Raw genomic sequence first — 17,791 nt, forward strand, 5'->3', positions numbered from 1 at the left:
CTTGTGTTTAAGATACTTAAGCGTGTACGAGAAGTACAGCGATCTCTTGAATAACAATGCAGAAAATGACGTGACTGAGTTTTTAAGCAAAAGACATGATCTGGATGATTTTGTGGAGGTAATGACTTATAGCATAACTAAAAGCTAAATTACAAATGTAAGCCAGTGCAATTTCTTTATCCTGGAGAGCTTTTCATTTGAAGGGCATGGCTCTGCAAGGGGGTCAACCTGCACTTCTGGATCAGCACTTTCAAGCAAGATCAGGAGTGCAGAAAGCCCGGCCTGTGGGGAAAGGCACAACCTTGCTTATGGCTTTTGAGCACAAGCAACACCATGGGGTTTCTTGGCAATGGACTGAATGAGTTTATTAAGGGACCTGAGAAAGGTATCTACAAGATGCATAGATAGTGCAATAGACACTTAATGCCCTTCTGTTGGAGAGGATGTCCCATTATAGAGAGAAATCAACACATGCAGTGGGAGTGTCCTACACAAATACCATGCAATAGAATGAAAGATCAAATTTCCCCTCATCTCTCTCCCCCCTCTCTCTCCTCTCTCCTTTTCCCCAACCACATAATGCATATAATAACAGTGCCTCATACTGAATGTAAATGAATTGTGAAAAAGACTATAAATTGAAAGTAAAGACACTGTATGTGCTTTTCTTTGTTTGTTTGTTACACAAGAAAATCATTAATAAAAACTAATTAAAAGAAAGAAAGAAAGAAAGAAAGAAAAGAAAAGAAACACATTTATAGACTGCTCTTTTCTCTTTTTCAACATGTCTGAAATAGCCTAAGATAATGTGATTGTTGTTACTGTTGTTGTCACCATATAACCATGGCAATGTCTTCCATATGCAGAAGATTGATGGTTTGACGAAACTGAAAAAAGAAATTGCGTCCCTGCACGTCACAGTCCCTCTGGCCTTGTTCTGCCTTGACGCATTAAAGCTGAATGAGGATCTTTGCTGTCGGACTCAGAAGCTGAAAGACAGGCTGATTGAGTTCCAAGTGGAAGAAAACAGGGAGGTAAACCAGAGGTATGTGCAAATAAATGGGACATGACCATGATGGGGGGGGGGTCTGTTCATTTTGGTCCCCCCCCCCTTTTAAGTTCAGTTCTCCACATTGCCACAACAGATTGTGCATCCTTCTTATATTTTTTAAGAAGTCCTTATGATAATGGACCAGCATTTTAGTACCGATTTCACTTAATATACACATTTTAATGCATCTCTCTCTCTCTCTCTCCTGCAAGAAATTCTGGCTGATGTAACACAGTTTTGTATGCCACTTTGCCTAACACATTTGTTTGTTTATGCAAATATTTATATACCACTATATCATAAAAAAATTCATTCATTGTGATAGATGTTTAACAACATGTCCCTCTTCTGTTTCCATCTGTAGCATTTGCAACCAGTACAGCATAATTGCAGACAAAGTCAGTGATGTGCCTATGACCACTGAGGAGCTGGTTGATACCACGGCCTATTTGAAAAAATCCAGTGACGTCACTGTCTTTAAGTTGCGTCGTGAAATCAGGGAAGCTATCTACAGACTGGAATTCCTGATGGACTACGCTGATCTTCCTTGTACGTTTTTGAAAAGGAAAAGACAGCAAAGAAAGAATCCAAGCTAAGGGCTGGTCTTAGGACTGTCACCCAGCTAAACAAATCTTAGTTGATTAATTGCATGAGCTTTAATTGATCCTTTATTTGTTTTTAAGTGATACATACACCTATGAACACGAGAAAGGAGGATGGCTATTCTAATAGGGTGCTTTCAATCTGCCATTTAATGAGAGCCAGTGTGGTGTAATGTAGAGTGTTGGTCTAGGACCTGGAAGACCAGAGTTCAATTTTCCACTTCAGCCAGGAAGTTTACTGGGTGACCTTGGGCCAGTACCTCACAATGCTGTTGTTATGATTAATTGAGGAGGGGGAGAATCATATACGCCACCTCGAACTCCTTAAAGAGGAAGGTGGGATAGAAATGCAATAAATAAAAAACAAATACTTGCATTAAAAAACCAGAGCTTGGTCAAAGATTTTGTTAGCTTTCAACTTAAGTTTATTTGAGTTAGCTTTTTGGTGCAGCAGCATCACAAAATGACATACGAAGGAGTGCAAGAACAGAGTGCAAGAACAGAACAGATGTGCAGATTAATTTAAGGTATAACATTTTCCTAGGCGATGATATAAAGCTGAACAGTACCGTTTTGCATTGGCCGGATGAGATTGAGGTCATCTTTGAAACCGCAAGGAATCAGCTGATGAACAGACGGGATCATGTGGAGCTCTGTCTCATCAAAAGGTAAGTTACTAACTTAGGAGGAGGTGGCCTCAGCAACTGCCGCCTCCCATTTGAACCTTCCCAAGCCATTAAGATGGGCCTTGGTAGCCCTACCATTGGGAAAAGGGAGCCAAGTAGATTACTGCAATGCGTTATACATAGGGCTGCCTTTGAAGAGGGTTCGGAAGCTTCAGCTGATGCAGAATTCGGCAGCCAGGTTGCTTACCCTTTGCTTTGCAGAGTTTATCCATTGTTTATTTATGCAATCTAGGCATTTTATATCCCACTTTTCTTTAACAGACTAACAAAACCTCCAAGTGACTTCATTCTTCACTTCACTTACTGTTTTTTTTGGGGGGGGTTGTTTTTGTTTTTAACTGAGGAGCAAGTTATAAGATGAGTGAATGCTTTGCTGTCTTTGCTTACAACCAGGTGCTCTGAATTTGAGGCTATCCTAGAAAATTATAACAAAGAAGTTGAAAGCTTCCGAAAGAAGGATGTCATGACCATGGAAGAAATGAAGAACAACGTTGAAAAGTTTAATGAGTTGTCTAAGAATTTGGACGCTGCTCTTTCTGAATATGAAGTTAGTCTCTCCGTAGCTTTAAATTTGCAAATGCTTCCTTAGCATAATCCTAACCATACCTGCTCCATAGTAGGTCCTACTGAATTCAGTGGGGCTTACTGCCAGATAAGTGAGGTTAGGATTGCAGCCTTAATTTATTTTAAAGTGCCAGCCTGTGCATGTCTATGCAGAAGTGAGCTCCTCTGGTTTGCATCCAACTATTCACAGTAGACCCATTAAAATAATTGGATCCAAACTAGTCATGCCTATTGATTTCAATGGCTCTACTATTCTGAATATGCCTGATAATGAGTGCGATTATGCAGCCGAAGGTATTGAGAATGGTTGACCGGTGGTCTTTTCTGCAACGCAATTGTGTTCACAGCACCCAGCTTTGAATAGTTTTATTATTTACAGTAGTAATGTTTATCATTGCTAAAAAGTTTGTGACACTTCACAAAGTGCAAGAGGGCAGGTCTCTGTCCTGAGGAGCTCACACTTCAACCCAAGTGAAGCAACAGAGGGAGGGGAACTTAAGAATAACCTGCTAGATTAGGCCAATGGTCCATCTAGTCCAGCATCTTAGTCACACAGCAGCCACCCAAATGCCCATGGGAAAAGCCCCCCCCCTTGCAGGACATGAGTGCAAGAGCACTCCCCCCACCTGTGATCCCCAGTGGCTAATATTCAGAAGCATTACTGCCCCTGGCTGAGGAGGCAAAACATAACTATTGTGGCTAGTAGCCACTGATAGCCTACTCCTTCATGAATTTGTCCAGTCCTTTAAGATCACCCAAGTTGGTAGCCATCACTGCCTCCTGTGGGACGGAGTCTCATAGTTTATGCACTGCATGAAGATGTGCTTTCTTTTATCTCTCTTGAATCTTCCAACATTCAGCTGCATTGGATATCCCTGAGTTCTAGTGTTCTTCTGCATGCACAGACCATGTTGTAGCAAATTTTGATAAGGAAATGATGTGGGGAGACTTAGATCTGAATTTCCCCCTTCTCTAAAGAAATTGTTTTAGCTCTTTTTGTAATGCTGGATTGAAAACACACATACACCAAGAGCTCTGCACCAAATCATTAAAATAATGTGTGTGTATGTGTGTGTTACAGGCTATTAATAAGGAAGAGGAGCTACTGGAACGAGAGAAAAGCCAGTTTCCACTGCTGCAGACTATCATCACAAACAAAATACCTTTTGAACAGCTTTGGGTGACTGCTTACAACTTCCATACGAAGTCTGAGGAATGGATGAATGGTGAGGTTTTTCATGCACGAAGATAAGTTGCTTGCAACTGAGTTGTGTATCTTAAAAAAAATATGTTTACTGATCTTTACGAGAGAAAATAAAATGTGTGCTCCCTTCCCAGAAAGTAGAAGATTTAATAATAATAATGATAATGATAATAATAATAATATCATCTGAAGGCACTTCTAAAATGAAATTGCCCTCACCTAGATATTCATTTGTTAGAAAGTAATCTCCCATTTTCTTTTCTCTGCAGCTATGTGTACAGCACCTGTCTTGAGGCAGAATATCTCTGAGCCTGAGATATTCTTGCATGGGCATGTATTATTTAAGGCAGTGCTTTTGGTATTTAACTAGGAGTTATTGATTTCGGCTTTGGTTTTGTTACAGTGCCTTCAATACCTGCCAGTAAATCTTTGCAGAGAAAACTTGAGTTTTGAGATTTACAAAATGCTTGTTTGCTTTTTCACATGCAGGACCTCTCCTGCAGCTGAACGCTGAGGAAATCAGTGAAGATGTTGCCACCATGTGGCGGACAATGTACAAACTGACAAAGACTTTAGTAGATCAACCTGGACCAAAGCGTTTAGCGGAGAATGTGAAATTTAAGATCGACAAGTTCAAGCAACATCTTCCTGTCCTCTCTATTGCCTGCAATCGAGGGATGAAGGATAGGCATTGGGAACAGGTAGCGATGGGGAAGTCTGTCGATTATGGTTTCTCTCTGTTACTCATATTCCCAGTCCTGGGTTCAGTACTGCACATTTGCACATCAGTTTGCATATGAAGTCCTTGTGAAAATTGATCGGCATTTTAGTGTGAATTTCTTATGTCACTCTCATAAGAAGTTATTCTTTAAAAAAAAATTAAGCCCCCTTCAAATGCCCGAAATGGCATGGACGTGATTGAGCAGAGGGAATGTGTCATTGTTATCATTGATGTCACGCACATTAGCCAACTGTAGTGTAGACCTTAATAGGGGTCATGATGCATTCTACAGGACAGGGCCGGTGACACGAAAGGTTCCATTTTGTGTTGATATCAAATAAGCCTCACCAAGTCGTAGGTCTATTGCTTTGCGATTTTTTATGGGAAACAATTAGCTAAGCAAATGAAGTCTGTAAACCCCAGAAAAGGACATTGTAATATACAACACACACGTTGTTGGCATGTGTCCTTTTCACTGCAGTTATGATTTAGGTTTAGTTATGGATATGGAGAGTAATGTTTCCTGTAAGCATTTCAGTAATTCTTACAACAGGCCCATAAGATGGACCAGTATTGCCATGCCTGTACAAACCCCTTTTCTGTGTTTTGTCCATTTTTTCCCCAGATAAGTGAAATAGTTGGATATGAGATAAGACCTGATGAAACTACATCACTCATGAACATGTTGGAATATGGTCTATCAAAATACATCGATAAGTAAGAAAATAACACCCAGATCTTTTAATCTGGTTAATATTTGTTGCATGCATTAACAACATTAGAGTTTGATTTCTAGTTGATATTTCCTGAAACTGTTTAAAGCCTTGCAATTTTGCTCACTGCCCCAGTTATTTTTTTGTGGAATATTAGGAAACTCTTTAGAATCGAATCAGAACTTTTCAGTAAAAAATGTATGTGGGGAGACATCTTGTCTTGCTCCAGAACAATAAGGAGCTAAGTTCATGCAATTCTTGTGCCCATTGTGCTCCCACATGTGTGCATCTGTGCTAAAAAAATGCACTCAAAGCCTAACAGCATGGTTCTGTTGTATGTTTACTTAGAAATGAGCCCCACTGTGTCATTAGTAGGTGTGTTTGGGATTGTAGCTTAAGGGTACAATCCTATGCACTCTTGCTTGGGAGTAAGTCCTGTTGAACTGGGCCTCATGTGTAGGGTTGTTTACTATTTGTACCTTTAAAAAACCCCATGCACTTGAAATGCAGAAATGCATATAATGTCATGCATAGTTTGCCCATTAACCCCCTATTTCGAGCAGGAGCCAAGTGTGGGAAGGTGTAGGTCAGGCAAAGAAAGAGAAAACTTTTCCTAGCACCAGAAGCTTCCATTCTTTTTTCTTGGGAGTGAGCAGTGAGGTAGTCAAGTTTACTGATGATACTAAATCAGTGGTCTTCAACCAGTGTGCTATGGCACCCTGGGGTGCCTTGAATGATGGTCAGGGGTGCCGTGGGCAACACTTGCCTCTGTTCCTCTTTCCTTCCCTCCTGCCTCCGATGGTCTCTTGGGTCTTTGCCTCCCAAGGCTTGCATGGCTGTTTGTTGTAGGAGCCCTGGCTGCAAGCTCCCCAGGCGAATAGTGCCTCTGGGACTGGCCAGGGGGTGCTTTCGATGCCCCTGTGGGGCAGTGTGAGGAGGCATCTCTCTTTGGAGCAAGGGAGGGTGAAGCTCAGAGACTAGGGGCAACAGCTGTGGCTACCCAGAGGACTCCAAAGGAGAGGGGAGAAGAGGAAGGCTGAGGAAACACTCCACAAGGGAGGGTGTTCGAAAAGGGTTGTGGGCCTGCCAGCTCTGCAGGCAAGTGGTGACATAACTGGGCCCCTGAGACCCACAGGGCTGCCACAGAATGAATGTAGTTGGTCAAGAAAGCCGTGGACCCTAAAAGGTTGAAAATCTCCGATTTAAAGTACTACTTCCCTAATTTTTTTTCTTGAGCTAAGGGTCAGCACCATGGAGAGCTCTCTGTGGTGAAAGCTTCTCCAGATAACAGCCCGTCTTCTCTGGACACACCTCCATTTGCTGTGGACTCACTGTAATTCCAGTGCTGGATTTTTAATCCATCTTCATACAACATGATCCAAAATACATTTGCATCCTGTGCTTTGTTATAAAACTCTGCTGTTCTGTTGTTTCTCAAACCAGCTTCACACTCTCACAATGAGAGTCTCTAAGTCAATTAAAATCCCTCCAGACTTCAATTCCCAATCAGCCTACTTGGTCACTGGTCACTGATGGGGGCAGGCCATGTAGTTCAGTGACATCTAGAAGAGCAAAGGTTCCCCACCCAGGCTTTAGATAATTGCAGCTTTGACTGAGTAAACCAATATTAAACTCACATCTTTGCTTTATTTCCCATTTTCATTTAGGCTAGAGCCTATTGGAGCAGCAGCTAGCAAGGAGTACTCCCTAGAGAAAAACATGGAGAAAATGAAATCGGAATGGGCAAATATCTGTTTCACTTTTGTAAAATACAGGGACACAGTGAGTACATTTTCTGCGATCGAGCAACTGTGCTTGGGACAATAGTTATTTTCTCAGTTATGTTACTTTACTGAGCATCAGTGGGTTTGTTTCTGGTTGAACAGCAGCTGTCCAGAGCTGCTGGAATCTGTGTGTTGCTGCTCCAGTGGTGAACCAGTGAACTGGAGGTGGCAGCTTCCTTAGACTGCACCCACCCAAGCAGGCCACTGGGTCTTCATGGGCAAGAGGGAATCCAAAAGAGCTTCCTTTTCCAGCTGAGCCTTGACTGAACCATAAGGTCTTCCTGACCGCTGGCATGTACCTGTATTCTTTGGCCCTGGCACTTGGCTTTTTCTTCAGTCCTGCTTTCTGGTTTGTCCTCCAGTCCTGGCTTGCTCTTTAGTCCCTGGCTTGTCCTTCAGTCCTGCATTACTAATTAGTTCTGACCATTGGCCTGGCTCACAGCTGGCTCCTCAATCACCTGAGGCTGCTGCCCATTGCCAGTCTGACCATAGTGCCTGTTGGAGCAAGATATGCCCCAAGATGGTGTTTTGGTTGGTTGGTTGGTTTGTGATAACCACTTCCATGTAACAGCGCTGAATACAGGAGGCTGCTATTTGTATGCCTATTATGGTTTGTATTGACTGGAGATTCTCTACACCAGCACCATGCATTCCTGTAATATATGGTACATGGGGAAAGAGCAGGTTACCCACATGTGATAACACAAAAAATGTAAACCTGGCAGCAAGAGTCATATGGGGAAGAATAGGATTGCGTGTATAATCATTCCATCTATTTCTGATGTTCGAGCTGTGAGTGTGGTTGCTTATATAGTCATAAGAACATTGGAAGAACCTGCTGGGTCAGGCCAATGGTCTACCATGCTGTTCTCAAAGGGGCCAACCAGATGCCCCAATGGGAAGCCCCAAACCAGGACCTCAACAGCGTTCACTGGTGATTCCCAGCAACTGGTATTCAAACTAGGAGTAGCAAAGAGGGAGTGGAGTGCTTCAAGGTGTGTCCAGGAACAACATATTGCTACAGGCCCCACTTGTGCTTAACACAGTGATAATGGGGTTTAAATAAGTTACCTCAACTAAGTGTGGCTTCTTTGCAGGACACCAGCATTCTGTCTGCAATCGATGACATCCAGCTTCTGCTGGATGATCACATTGTCAAGACCCAGACAATGTGTGGTTCTCCATTCATCAAACCGATAGAGGGTGAATGCCGGGTAAGGAGAAACAGGGTTGTCTGTGTTTCTGTGCGCCTCCATGCAATGCATTAGCATAAGAACATCCCCATGACGTATTTGGATGGGGTGAGCAGCTTGCTTATTGGGAAGATGGGACACAGGAATCTGCATTCTACACTACATCTAAAGCCAGGGTGGAGAATCTGTGGCCCTCCAAATGTTGCTGAAGTACAACTCCCATCAGCCCCAGCCAACATGGCTAGTGGTCAGGGATGATGGGAGTTCTGGCTCAGCGGCATCGGATATAATAGATCACACTGGTGAACTGTATAACACACCCCTGTTCCTGCTGCAATATACCTGTATTACCACTCTGTGCTTTTTAAAAACATTATCCCAAACAAGCTTAGCCATCAGATCTCTTAGCAGAAAGCACAAATCTGTAACATTCTCTGTTACATTGCGAGAAGCAAAGCTACAGGGAACCAGGCAGAGGGCCTTCTCGGTAGTGAGGCCCACCCTGTGGAACGCCCTCCCATCAGATGTCAAAGCATTAAACAACTACATGACACTCACAAGACATCAGGGAAGTTTTAAATGTGTGACATTTTAGTGTATTTTCGGTCTCTGTGGAAGCCGCCCAGAGTCGCTGGGGAAACCCAGCCAGATGGGCGGGGTACAAATAATTTATTATTATTATTATTATTATTATTATTATTATTATTATTATTATTTTGCAGTCAACACATTTAGAAAGTCTGTTAGTTGGTATGTCGGGCTGTAAGCCTAGCCCCATTTATCTGGGAGTAAACCCCATTGAATTCAGTAGGACTTACTTCTGAATAGACAGGGTTAGGATTGCAGCTTGAGGTATTCAGAGAAGACCCGCTGAAAATAGTGAATATAATTTTAACAGGTCTTTTGAGTAAAACTTAACTGACTACCACTCTGCAACTGTACTCTGGTACCTGCATTACAGAACCTGTCTGTAGCCGCTTGACATTTATGAAATCCACACAATTTTGAGTATTGTTTTTGGTGATTTTCCCTGCTGTTTAGTGTGATTTATGTTCTTGGTTGAATTTGAGGCCTCCCAATGTGACTTACTGATGAAAGGAGGAGCGAAAAATAATGGATTGTCAAAGGGCTGCTCCAACCAAGAGTCCAAAGGGCTTTTCCTATTAATATTTGATCATGGGCTGAAGCGTTACCTTTAACTCTGACAGCTTGTTAGTGCTTCCTCACCCTTAACACAAGATCTCTCTCTTTCCTTCTCCAGAATTGCTTTGTTCCTATCTTTCCAGCTGAGATTCACCCTGTGTGTGAACAGGATAGGTAGTCTGCAAAATACAAATCTGGCACTACAACTTATGAAAGGCTTTGACAACTTCCAAACAGTAGTTCTGGGGATTGGTTTACTGGAGAGATAAATTGGAATCTTATATCCCAATAAAAAAAATGCAAATATAGAAAAAAATGGGCTTATGTTTAAACTGACCACTTTAGCAAGGACACATTCTCAAATGTCATTGCTGAGGGTCGATTTTATAAACTTTTTTTAGGGAGGGTGGTTGATCTTTTATAGAAAAACTATTTCCAAATGATATTTGAAAAACAAGTTTGAGAAGCACTGTTAATCATTTTGGGGAGGGGAGGAATGTTACAACAGCGTGCAGTTTTGTAGGTACACTGCTACAACAGGAGAGATGAAAGGAGGGAGGGGGAATGAAGCCTGTTATTTAATGTTGCCTCAAGTCTGCTGAGTGAGAATTAAAAATAGTGCCTTGAAGACCTTTACATTGATCTCTTTACAGAGGTGGGAGGAGAAGCTTGTTCTGATGCAGGAAATTTTAGACAATTGGTTAAAATGCCAGGCAACATGGCTTTATCTGGAACCCATATTCAGCTCTGAGGACATTATTGCTCAAATGCCAGAGGAGGGGAGGAAGTTTGGAATAGTGGACATGTACTGGAAGGACATCATGGTGCAAGCAGTAAGTAGACAGTTGTACTTGGGATTCTGCACACACAAAAATTGTATAGGCGGAAGGGACCCACAGTGTCATCTAGTCCAACCCCCTACAGTATGAACATATCACATGGGGTGATATGGCATTTCACTTTCCCTGTAAAAGAAAGATTGCAATAGTTTTAAGCCAGGTTGTTGCTCACCAACAGTGGTTGGGCTTTAGCAGACATAATGGTTGGGAGTTCTTACACAGCATACCATACCTGTTTGGTACAGTGGCAGCTGTGTGATGTAGCACAGTTCCAGTGTTGCATAGAGACTGGATTCACATCCCTTGCTCAGCTCAGTTTACTCTCGAGTCACTTCTGCTCAGTCTAATCTGTCTCATAGAGTAGTTTAAATGAGCCTTGGCAAGGCTATCAACATGGCAGGCAGTCTTCTCCCTCCCAAAGTGTTCTGTTTTGAACTGACAGAGCCCACAAACATCCTGAGAGATATGTGGTCCAGCCAGTGGTAGCAGGAACCAGGTTCAAAGAGAACCGTCCAGTAAGATACCTGCAGGCAAACACAGGAATTCAGTATGGGCCCAAAATGCAAGAGAATCGAGATGGTCAGCTACAAATCTCGTAGAACCATGGGCAAATCGCTAGGTGTGCTAAACGTGTTCTGATTGAGTCCTAGCTGCAAATGATGCTTTGTATCAAAGATGAGGAGCCTATGGGGGCTCAGCTTCTTTACTATTGTATGCTTTAAAAAAAAAATAGGTGAAAGACACCAGAGTCCTGATCGCCACTGAGCAACCAAAGATGTTGGACAGACTTCAAGAAGCAAATATGCTTTTAGAAGACATCCAGAAGGGTCTGAATACTTACTTGGAAAAGAAAAGGTTATTTTTCCCAAGGTGGGCTCATTAGCAAATTTCAATTTAAAGCAAATCGATTCTCATTAAGAAATTAGCTTTGTGGATACACATGGCACATTGACTACACAGGAAGCATTGAGTTCAGAGGCCTGGGACTCTTAGAAATAAGAAGCTGGACCGAGGCTATGGCTATTAAAGGAAGAGGCTTATTTCAGGGAGCTTTCCTCGCTCACTGTTGCAAACTCTTGCTCACTCTTGCTTAGGCAAGAGTATTCTGGAATGGTGGTCTGGATGAAGGAATGGATCTGCCATAGACATTACACTGAGCAGTCAAATTAACCAGATTTAAACAACCAGAACCCTACTGGATCCATCCAAAGGCCTAGCTAGTCCAGCATCCTAATTTTCACAGCAGCATTTCCTCCTGAGTAGTGGTGCTGTGATAAATTTGGCCAGATAAAGACCTTAGGGAGCAAACAGTGGTCATAAAAATCAAGAGGAGATGCAGAAATCTCCTCTGGATTTTGAGTTGTAGTAAGATGCTGCCTGCACATTTGCTAAGCTTATCGTCATACAAGAGATAAGCTTCTCTCTTCTTAAGACTTACCCCAGGCCACACACCCTCTTCCCAGCTCCAGCTCTAATTAGCCATCTTCCCACTCTCCTTGAGTGTTTTTGTCTGGCTGCAAAGTATTATTGAACTCTGAGAATGCCTCTCGCTTGCCTAGATGGAAGGCAGAGGTGGGTCTATGAAAGTGTGTAGAAACTATCCTTTTGTACTAAGGTAACATTTGCATGAGTTGTTTTGCCTCACCCACCATTGGCACATCCCCATCCCCCAAGGTTGCCTAGAAGAGAATGCAGCCCTTGGTTTGAAAAAAAAGCTCCACACCTACCTGCTGAGATTCTTTTAACTGAAAGAGCAGATATGGGAGATGGGACTCCCTGTATTTGGCATAAATGTTATTCTGCTGAGCGGTGGCCCCTCCCCATTTAGGTCACGGGCCAATGAAGTGATGACCACCAAGCTGTGTGACTTCTGTGTCATGAAAATTAATGCATGGATGTTAAAAACAACAACCCTATTTTGAACAGATTCTTCTTCCTTTCTAATGACGAGTTGCTGGAGATTTTGTCCGAAACCAAAGATCCTCTCCGAGTGCAGCCACACTTGAAAAAGTGCTTTGAGGGAATCGCAAAACTAGACTTTACGGAGAACATGGAGATTATAGGCATGATCAGCTCAGAGAAGGAAATTGTACCTTTTATCAAGACAATCTACCCAGCACAAGCCAAAGTAACCTTTGCATAGAATTTTCTTGTTTTTCTATTTGATAGCTTGGCCTTAGCAATGTGCTTATTGGGGTATAAGCTCAATGGAAGATGCCAGTTTTTAGATGAAAAAGTGAAGAGCATTGAAAATAGTCCTTTTGTCCACCATCAATTCTCTTTATCTTGGAGCAGGGCAAACCAGGACTAGGAATGAGAAAGAAACTCTATTCAGTTTGCATTTTAAAGTGAACCTACATAATTCATACTTTCTGAAACAATAAGCAAACTGAATCATAGCCACCCTTCTAAATTAGCATTTATCTGAATTTTGCTGTGCAGTTCTTCAACCAAGTAATGTGTACAAATATGCATATGTTAGGTAAAATGCAAAGAAATGCATATATTAGTGGGTGGAAATACATTTTATTAGGGTGACTTGTTTGTGGAAATGTGTTTGTTGGGCAAAATTCCATTGAAGAATGCTTAACAAATTTTAATGACAACTTAAACAACTGACATGAAATGTGGAGAACTGAAGACTGAAGGAAAATGGGAAACTGAGAGAAACCAAAATCAATTCACCCATTCCTAGGCAGAGTTGAAGCTGCCCATGCGAGTGCAGTAGGAAGCTGTATTCCAGGAGAGCATTGGGGGAGACTACTCACTCTTCCTGGTCATCTGCTGTGTCCTGGTGCACACCTGGTCCTTCTCTGGCTGTTCCTTCCTCCCAAAGTATCCCTAGTAGCAAAGCCCTCTGCTTGGCAGGCAAGCGCTGTTCCGCTAGTGCTGGACTTCTTGCTGGGACTAATGCCATCTCTGCTCCAGGGCGTGAAAACTGGAGGTGAAAGGGGAGAGCCTGGGATCAAGGTGTCCAAGCTTGGTATGTGGGACTTTGGGGGAGAAGATGTATTTGGTGCTCAGTATCTCAGGCTGATAGATTGTAATAGCAGGCTCTTCAAGCTCTCCAGTGGCACTGGAGGTCTCTGCATAGTCCCACTCCTCTTCCTCAGATGAGGTCCCTCCAGGCTGGCCTCTGACCTGTACGACATGTAATATGTCTCATATATATATTGCCTAGAAGCATAGATTCCTTTTCATTGAGGGCATTTCCAATTAAAATCTTATTAACAATGAATGTATGAGTTACTGCACGGAACCTGTTCTGTGCCAGCCCTTTGAAACGAACCACATAAATGATTCCTCTCCAGAGTTTGGACTTTTTCATTGTGAAAGTTCTCATTCAATCATGGTATGGTTTTGGGTTCATAGAGCCTTCATTTTCACATTTATCTTTTTTCCTAAGGGCATGGTTGAGAAGTGGCTGTCACAAGTAGAAAACATGATGCTGTCCAGTATCAGAAAAGTCATAGAAAGGGGCATCGAAGGATATGATCAGGTAATAAGCAATGATTTTCAATGACACAGTTGTACTTAAGGTATCTTAAGTCCCATGAACTTGATTGAACTGAAATTCAGGTTTACAGTAGTAGTTTAAGTGGTCCATTGATAAGAAGCAGCAGTGCCAACTTGAATAAAATATTGAGGTGGGGGGCAGGTAAGTCCCACCCCATATCAGAGTTGAACTTATGGCCTTTTCCCATTAAAATGTATTCCTGGCAGGTTTCGTCATTTCAGCAGCCTAATTTGGGAGTATGTGTGTCTGTCTTTTCATTCACTCTTCAGAGATTGAGAGCCAGAAACTCCCTGATCTAGTGCAAATCACCTAAAGATCTAAGGAAACTAGCTTCTTTCCATCCTAATTTAAAGTATAGTTAGTGGAGGCTAAAAGAGAGTGCATCATAAGAAGCGATTTGCATATTGCATACGTATAGATTCAAATTTGGAAGTAATTACTATAAGCTGCATAGAAATACATCTCAGCACAGTGTGGTGTATTCAACCTGCTCTCTGGGTACTAATTGTGCACGGGCAGCTTCAAGGTTTTCCCTTCTTATAGCTCTTTATCCTTAATCTAGACATCGGACTGGATACCCTGTTTTCCATAAAGTAGAGCACATGGCTACCCTCTATGGCAGTGGTTCCCAAATAGGGGTCCGTGGAACACACCCAGGGGGCCCACGGTACCATCTTCTGCCAGGAACTCACTTATCTCTTTAATTGTACGGTGAAAGCCGCAATGATGATCCACTGATCACCCAGCCTCTGCTTGCTTGCTGGCACGGGGGAAACTTGTGAAAGAGTTGCTGGATGGCAAGTGAGCTGGGATTGGGCAAAAAAAAACCTCTGACACAGTTTCTTTGGGCTCTTGTGATTGGAGGGAGCAGAGAGAGCGAGAGCACAAATGACTTACTCCCTGGGGCAGGTTCACATGCTTATCATTAAAAAATGTAAGGGATCCCTTCCCCAATACTTTATCAAGCCCTGACCAAGCCTTCACCTATGTCTTGAAGATGCAAGATCCCTCAGTTAGCAGAACCATATGCTGCAAGTTTTGTTTAGATGTACCATCACAGATTACAAGTAAGGAATAGCATGTTTGAATACTCTCTCAATTTTTTTTTTTAAAAAAACCCTTCTGCATATAGAACACTTGCAAGTTAGGGACACAATTGCTTTCAGTTGTAGTGGAGCAATGGAGACAAGTTTTTCCTACTGTCTGGGGATAGGCAATTTGTGGTAATATCACAAATTTTATGGTCTTTTTAGTATACCTAAAATCCTTTGGTTATGAGGGTCCTCCCCACATTTTCTTCAAAAAAATGCTTTGCACAGATAACTACCATGGAGTTATAAAAAGATTCAAAAGTAGGGGGTCCTCAGTAATTAGCTAATTGGGAAACACTGCTCTATGGAGTCAGGACTTCCCCTTTATTCATATTATAATGTTAATCCTTTATGTTGGTTTCTTTTTACATGCGCATGTTTAAATTTGTTGAATGTCACATAGAGACTGCTGGTATTATTCAAGCAGCAAATAAAATGAAACAAATATCACATTGTAGATCAGGGAAGTTTTGGAAAACATTTCATCCTCCCATTTAGAACCATAGTTTTCCCTTTATATTAAAATCTCAGAGCCCTAGTTGGCCATGGCAGTCTAATGTTATTCACTTTGTTTTTAAAGGTTCCCCGGAATAAGTGGGTGCTGCAGTGGCCAGGACAAGTAGTTATCTGTGTATCATCCATCTTCTGGACAAAAGAAGTATCAGAAGCCATACAAGGAAAAACTCTACCTGTAAGATTTGGGGGAGGGGATTGCTGTAACACTGGTCCATTAATTTCAGTGGGTCTGCTCGGAAGAGGACATAGACAACCCTCTATATATTGTTAAAATACTTTATTGGGCAGATAGAGATTGACTTGTATTGCATTGATCTGGAAGCAGCTCTGGAAGCCTTTATCAGCTGAAGAGCAGGCTAAAATTATTTAAATGATAAATAATCAGGGACAATCCCCTTAGCGGTTGGGGAAACACTGCAACATGGTCTTCAAGTCCTACCTGTTGGTAATAATAACCTCCTTTCCCCCCCTGCAGGCATTTTTGGAGAAAAGCAACAAACAGATTGGAGAAATTGTTGAACTGGTCAGAGGGAAGCTGTCAGGCGGGGCCCGGCTCACCCTGGGAGCCCTCACAGTTATTGATGTGCATGGTAAATGGCAAGGCCGGGAAGTGGGAGAACAGCAGGATACATAAGAAATTGAAATGCCCATTCCAGTGAAAGTCACGAGATGGAAAGGGAGCTAGGGTTAGAAATGGAATGAGTATTAGAAAAATGGAAGGGGGTCTCAAAAATGCAAGCACCTCCCTGCCCCCACTTCTCAGATGAAGTTGCCTTCAACTGAATAATCCGCCCATTGATACCCCTAGCTTAGCACTATCTATGATGACTGGCAGTGGTTTTTTCAGGTTTTCATACAGGAGTTGAAGCTCAATGTTTGGCATAAGTGTACTGGTCCATTTGACAAAATATCTTTGTTCCTGCAGCACGGGATGTTGTTGCAAAACTGTCTGAAGACAAAATTTCAGATCTGAATGATTTCCAGTGGATTTCTCAGCTGAGATATTACTGGGAAGAGGGAGAAGTGATGGTCCGAATGATTACAACTGAAGCCAGATATGGCTATGAGTACCTGGGCAACTCCCTTCGTTTGGTGATAACGCCGCTGACCGACCGATGCTATAGGTAACACCCCTCCCCGCTTTTTTAATGTTTGTGTTTTTTGTTCACAAGTCATGCTCAGAACTGGAATGTCAGCAGGATATAGGTTAGGAGTGGTGAACCTGTGGCCCTCCAGATGTTATGGGACTCCAGTTCCCCTTATTGCCATCCAGCATGGCTAGTGGTCAGGTATGAAGAGATCTGGAGTCCAGCAACATCTGGAAGACAAAGCACTGGCTACCTTGGCTTACACATATGAAGTCCCAGGTGATTGATTAAATGATACATAGATAGATAAATAGACCACACTTTCCTAAAAATACAGCAAGATGGAACACAGCATATAAAATTACTATATCATCAGTAAAAACATCAGTAAACAGTGGCTTTTTTTAAAAAAAAAAGAGTCACATTGCAAAGGCCTGTCTGAATAACACTATTTTTAGAAGGTGTCTAAAAGAAGGCAGGAATAATTATGGTCAAACCTCTGCTAGCAGGGAGTTTCACAGGGCAGGGCCTTCCACTCTAAAAGTTTGATCCCAAATAAATACCACTTGAACCTCAGGACCGTAGGATCCAGTGCTAGAGGTTTTTAAAAAGCAAGGCTACCTACATAAGGGGGACGCGGGTGGTGCTGTGGGTAAAAGCCTCAGCGCCTAGGGCTTGCCGATCGAAAGGTCGGCGGTTCGAATCCCCGCGGCGGGGTGCGCTCCCGTTGCTCGGTCCCAGCGCCTGCCAACCTAGCAGTTCGAAAGCACCCTCGGGTGCAAGTAGATAAATAGGGACCGCTTTCTAGCGGGAAGGTAAACGGCGTTTCCGTGTGCAGCTCTGGCTCGCCAGAGCAGCGATGTCACGCTGGCCACGTGACCCGGAAGTGTCTTCGGACAGCGCTGGCCCCTGGCCTCTTGAGTGAGATGGGCGCACAACCCCAGAGTCTGGCAAGACTGGCCCGTACGGGCAGGGGTACCTTTACCTTTACCTTTTACCTACATAAGAAACTAGAGAGCTGTGCCCAGTTCTTGGCTGAATGTTCCATTAATCCATCCGGCCATTGTCATATCCTAAAA

The 17,791-nt window shown here is 42.7% G+C and overlaps 1 protein-coding gene across 7 annotated transcripts in view; it reads left to right on the top strand.

Moving 5' to 3' along the window:
* The window catches only part of DNAH3 (dynein axonemal heavy chain 3), a 105,472-nt gene that overhangs the window by 29,741 nt on the left and 57,940 nt on the right, over positions 1-17,791 (top strand). For all 7 annotated transcript variants that reach the window (XM_081888867.1, XM_081888861.1, XM_081888865.1 and 4 more), the window contains exons 13-29: positions 13-118; positions 867-1,045; positions 1,416-1,600; positions 2,198-2,321; positions 2,733-2,886; positions 3,985-4,129; positions 4,597-4,808; positions 5,454-5,545; positions 7,209-7,323; positions 8,423-8,539; positions 10,315-10,494; positions 11,234-11,370; positions 12,427-12,628; positions 13,907-13,999; positions 15,689-15,799; positions 16,100-16,214; positions 16,550-16,748. In XM_081888867.1, coding sequence (XP_081744993.1) covers positions 13-118; positions 867-1,045; positions 1,416-1,600; positions 2,198-2,321; positions 2,733-2,886; positions 3,985-4,129; positions 4,597-4,808; positions 5,454-5,545; positions 7,209-7,323; positions 8,423-8,539; positions 10,315-10,494; positions 11,234-11,370; positions 12,427-12,628; positions 13,907-13,999; positions 15,689-15,799; positions 16,100-16,214; positions 16,550-16,748 — 2,466 coding nt within the window. The remainder of the gene's footprint in view (positions 1-12; positions 119-866; positions 1,046-1,415; positions 1,601-2,197; positions 2,322-2,732; positions 2,887-3,984; positions 4,130-4,596; positions 4,809-5,453; positions 5,546-7,208; positions 7,324-8,422; positions 8,540-10,314; positions 10,495-11,233; positions 11,371-12,426; positions 12,629-13,906; positions 14,000-15,688; positions 15,800-16,099; positions 16,215-16,549; positions 16,749-17,791) is intronic.

This window comes from Podarcis melisellensis, assembly GCF_964234715.1.
Source record: "Podarcis melisellensis genome assembly, chromosome: 14".
NCBI classification, from domain to species: Eukaryota; Metazoa; Chordata; class Lepidosauria; order Squamata; family Lacertidae; genus Podarcis; species Podarcis melisellensis.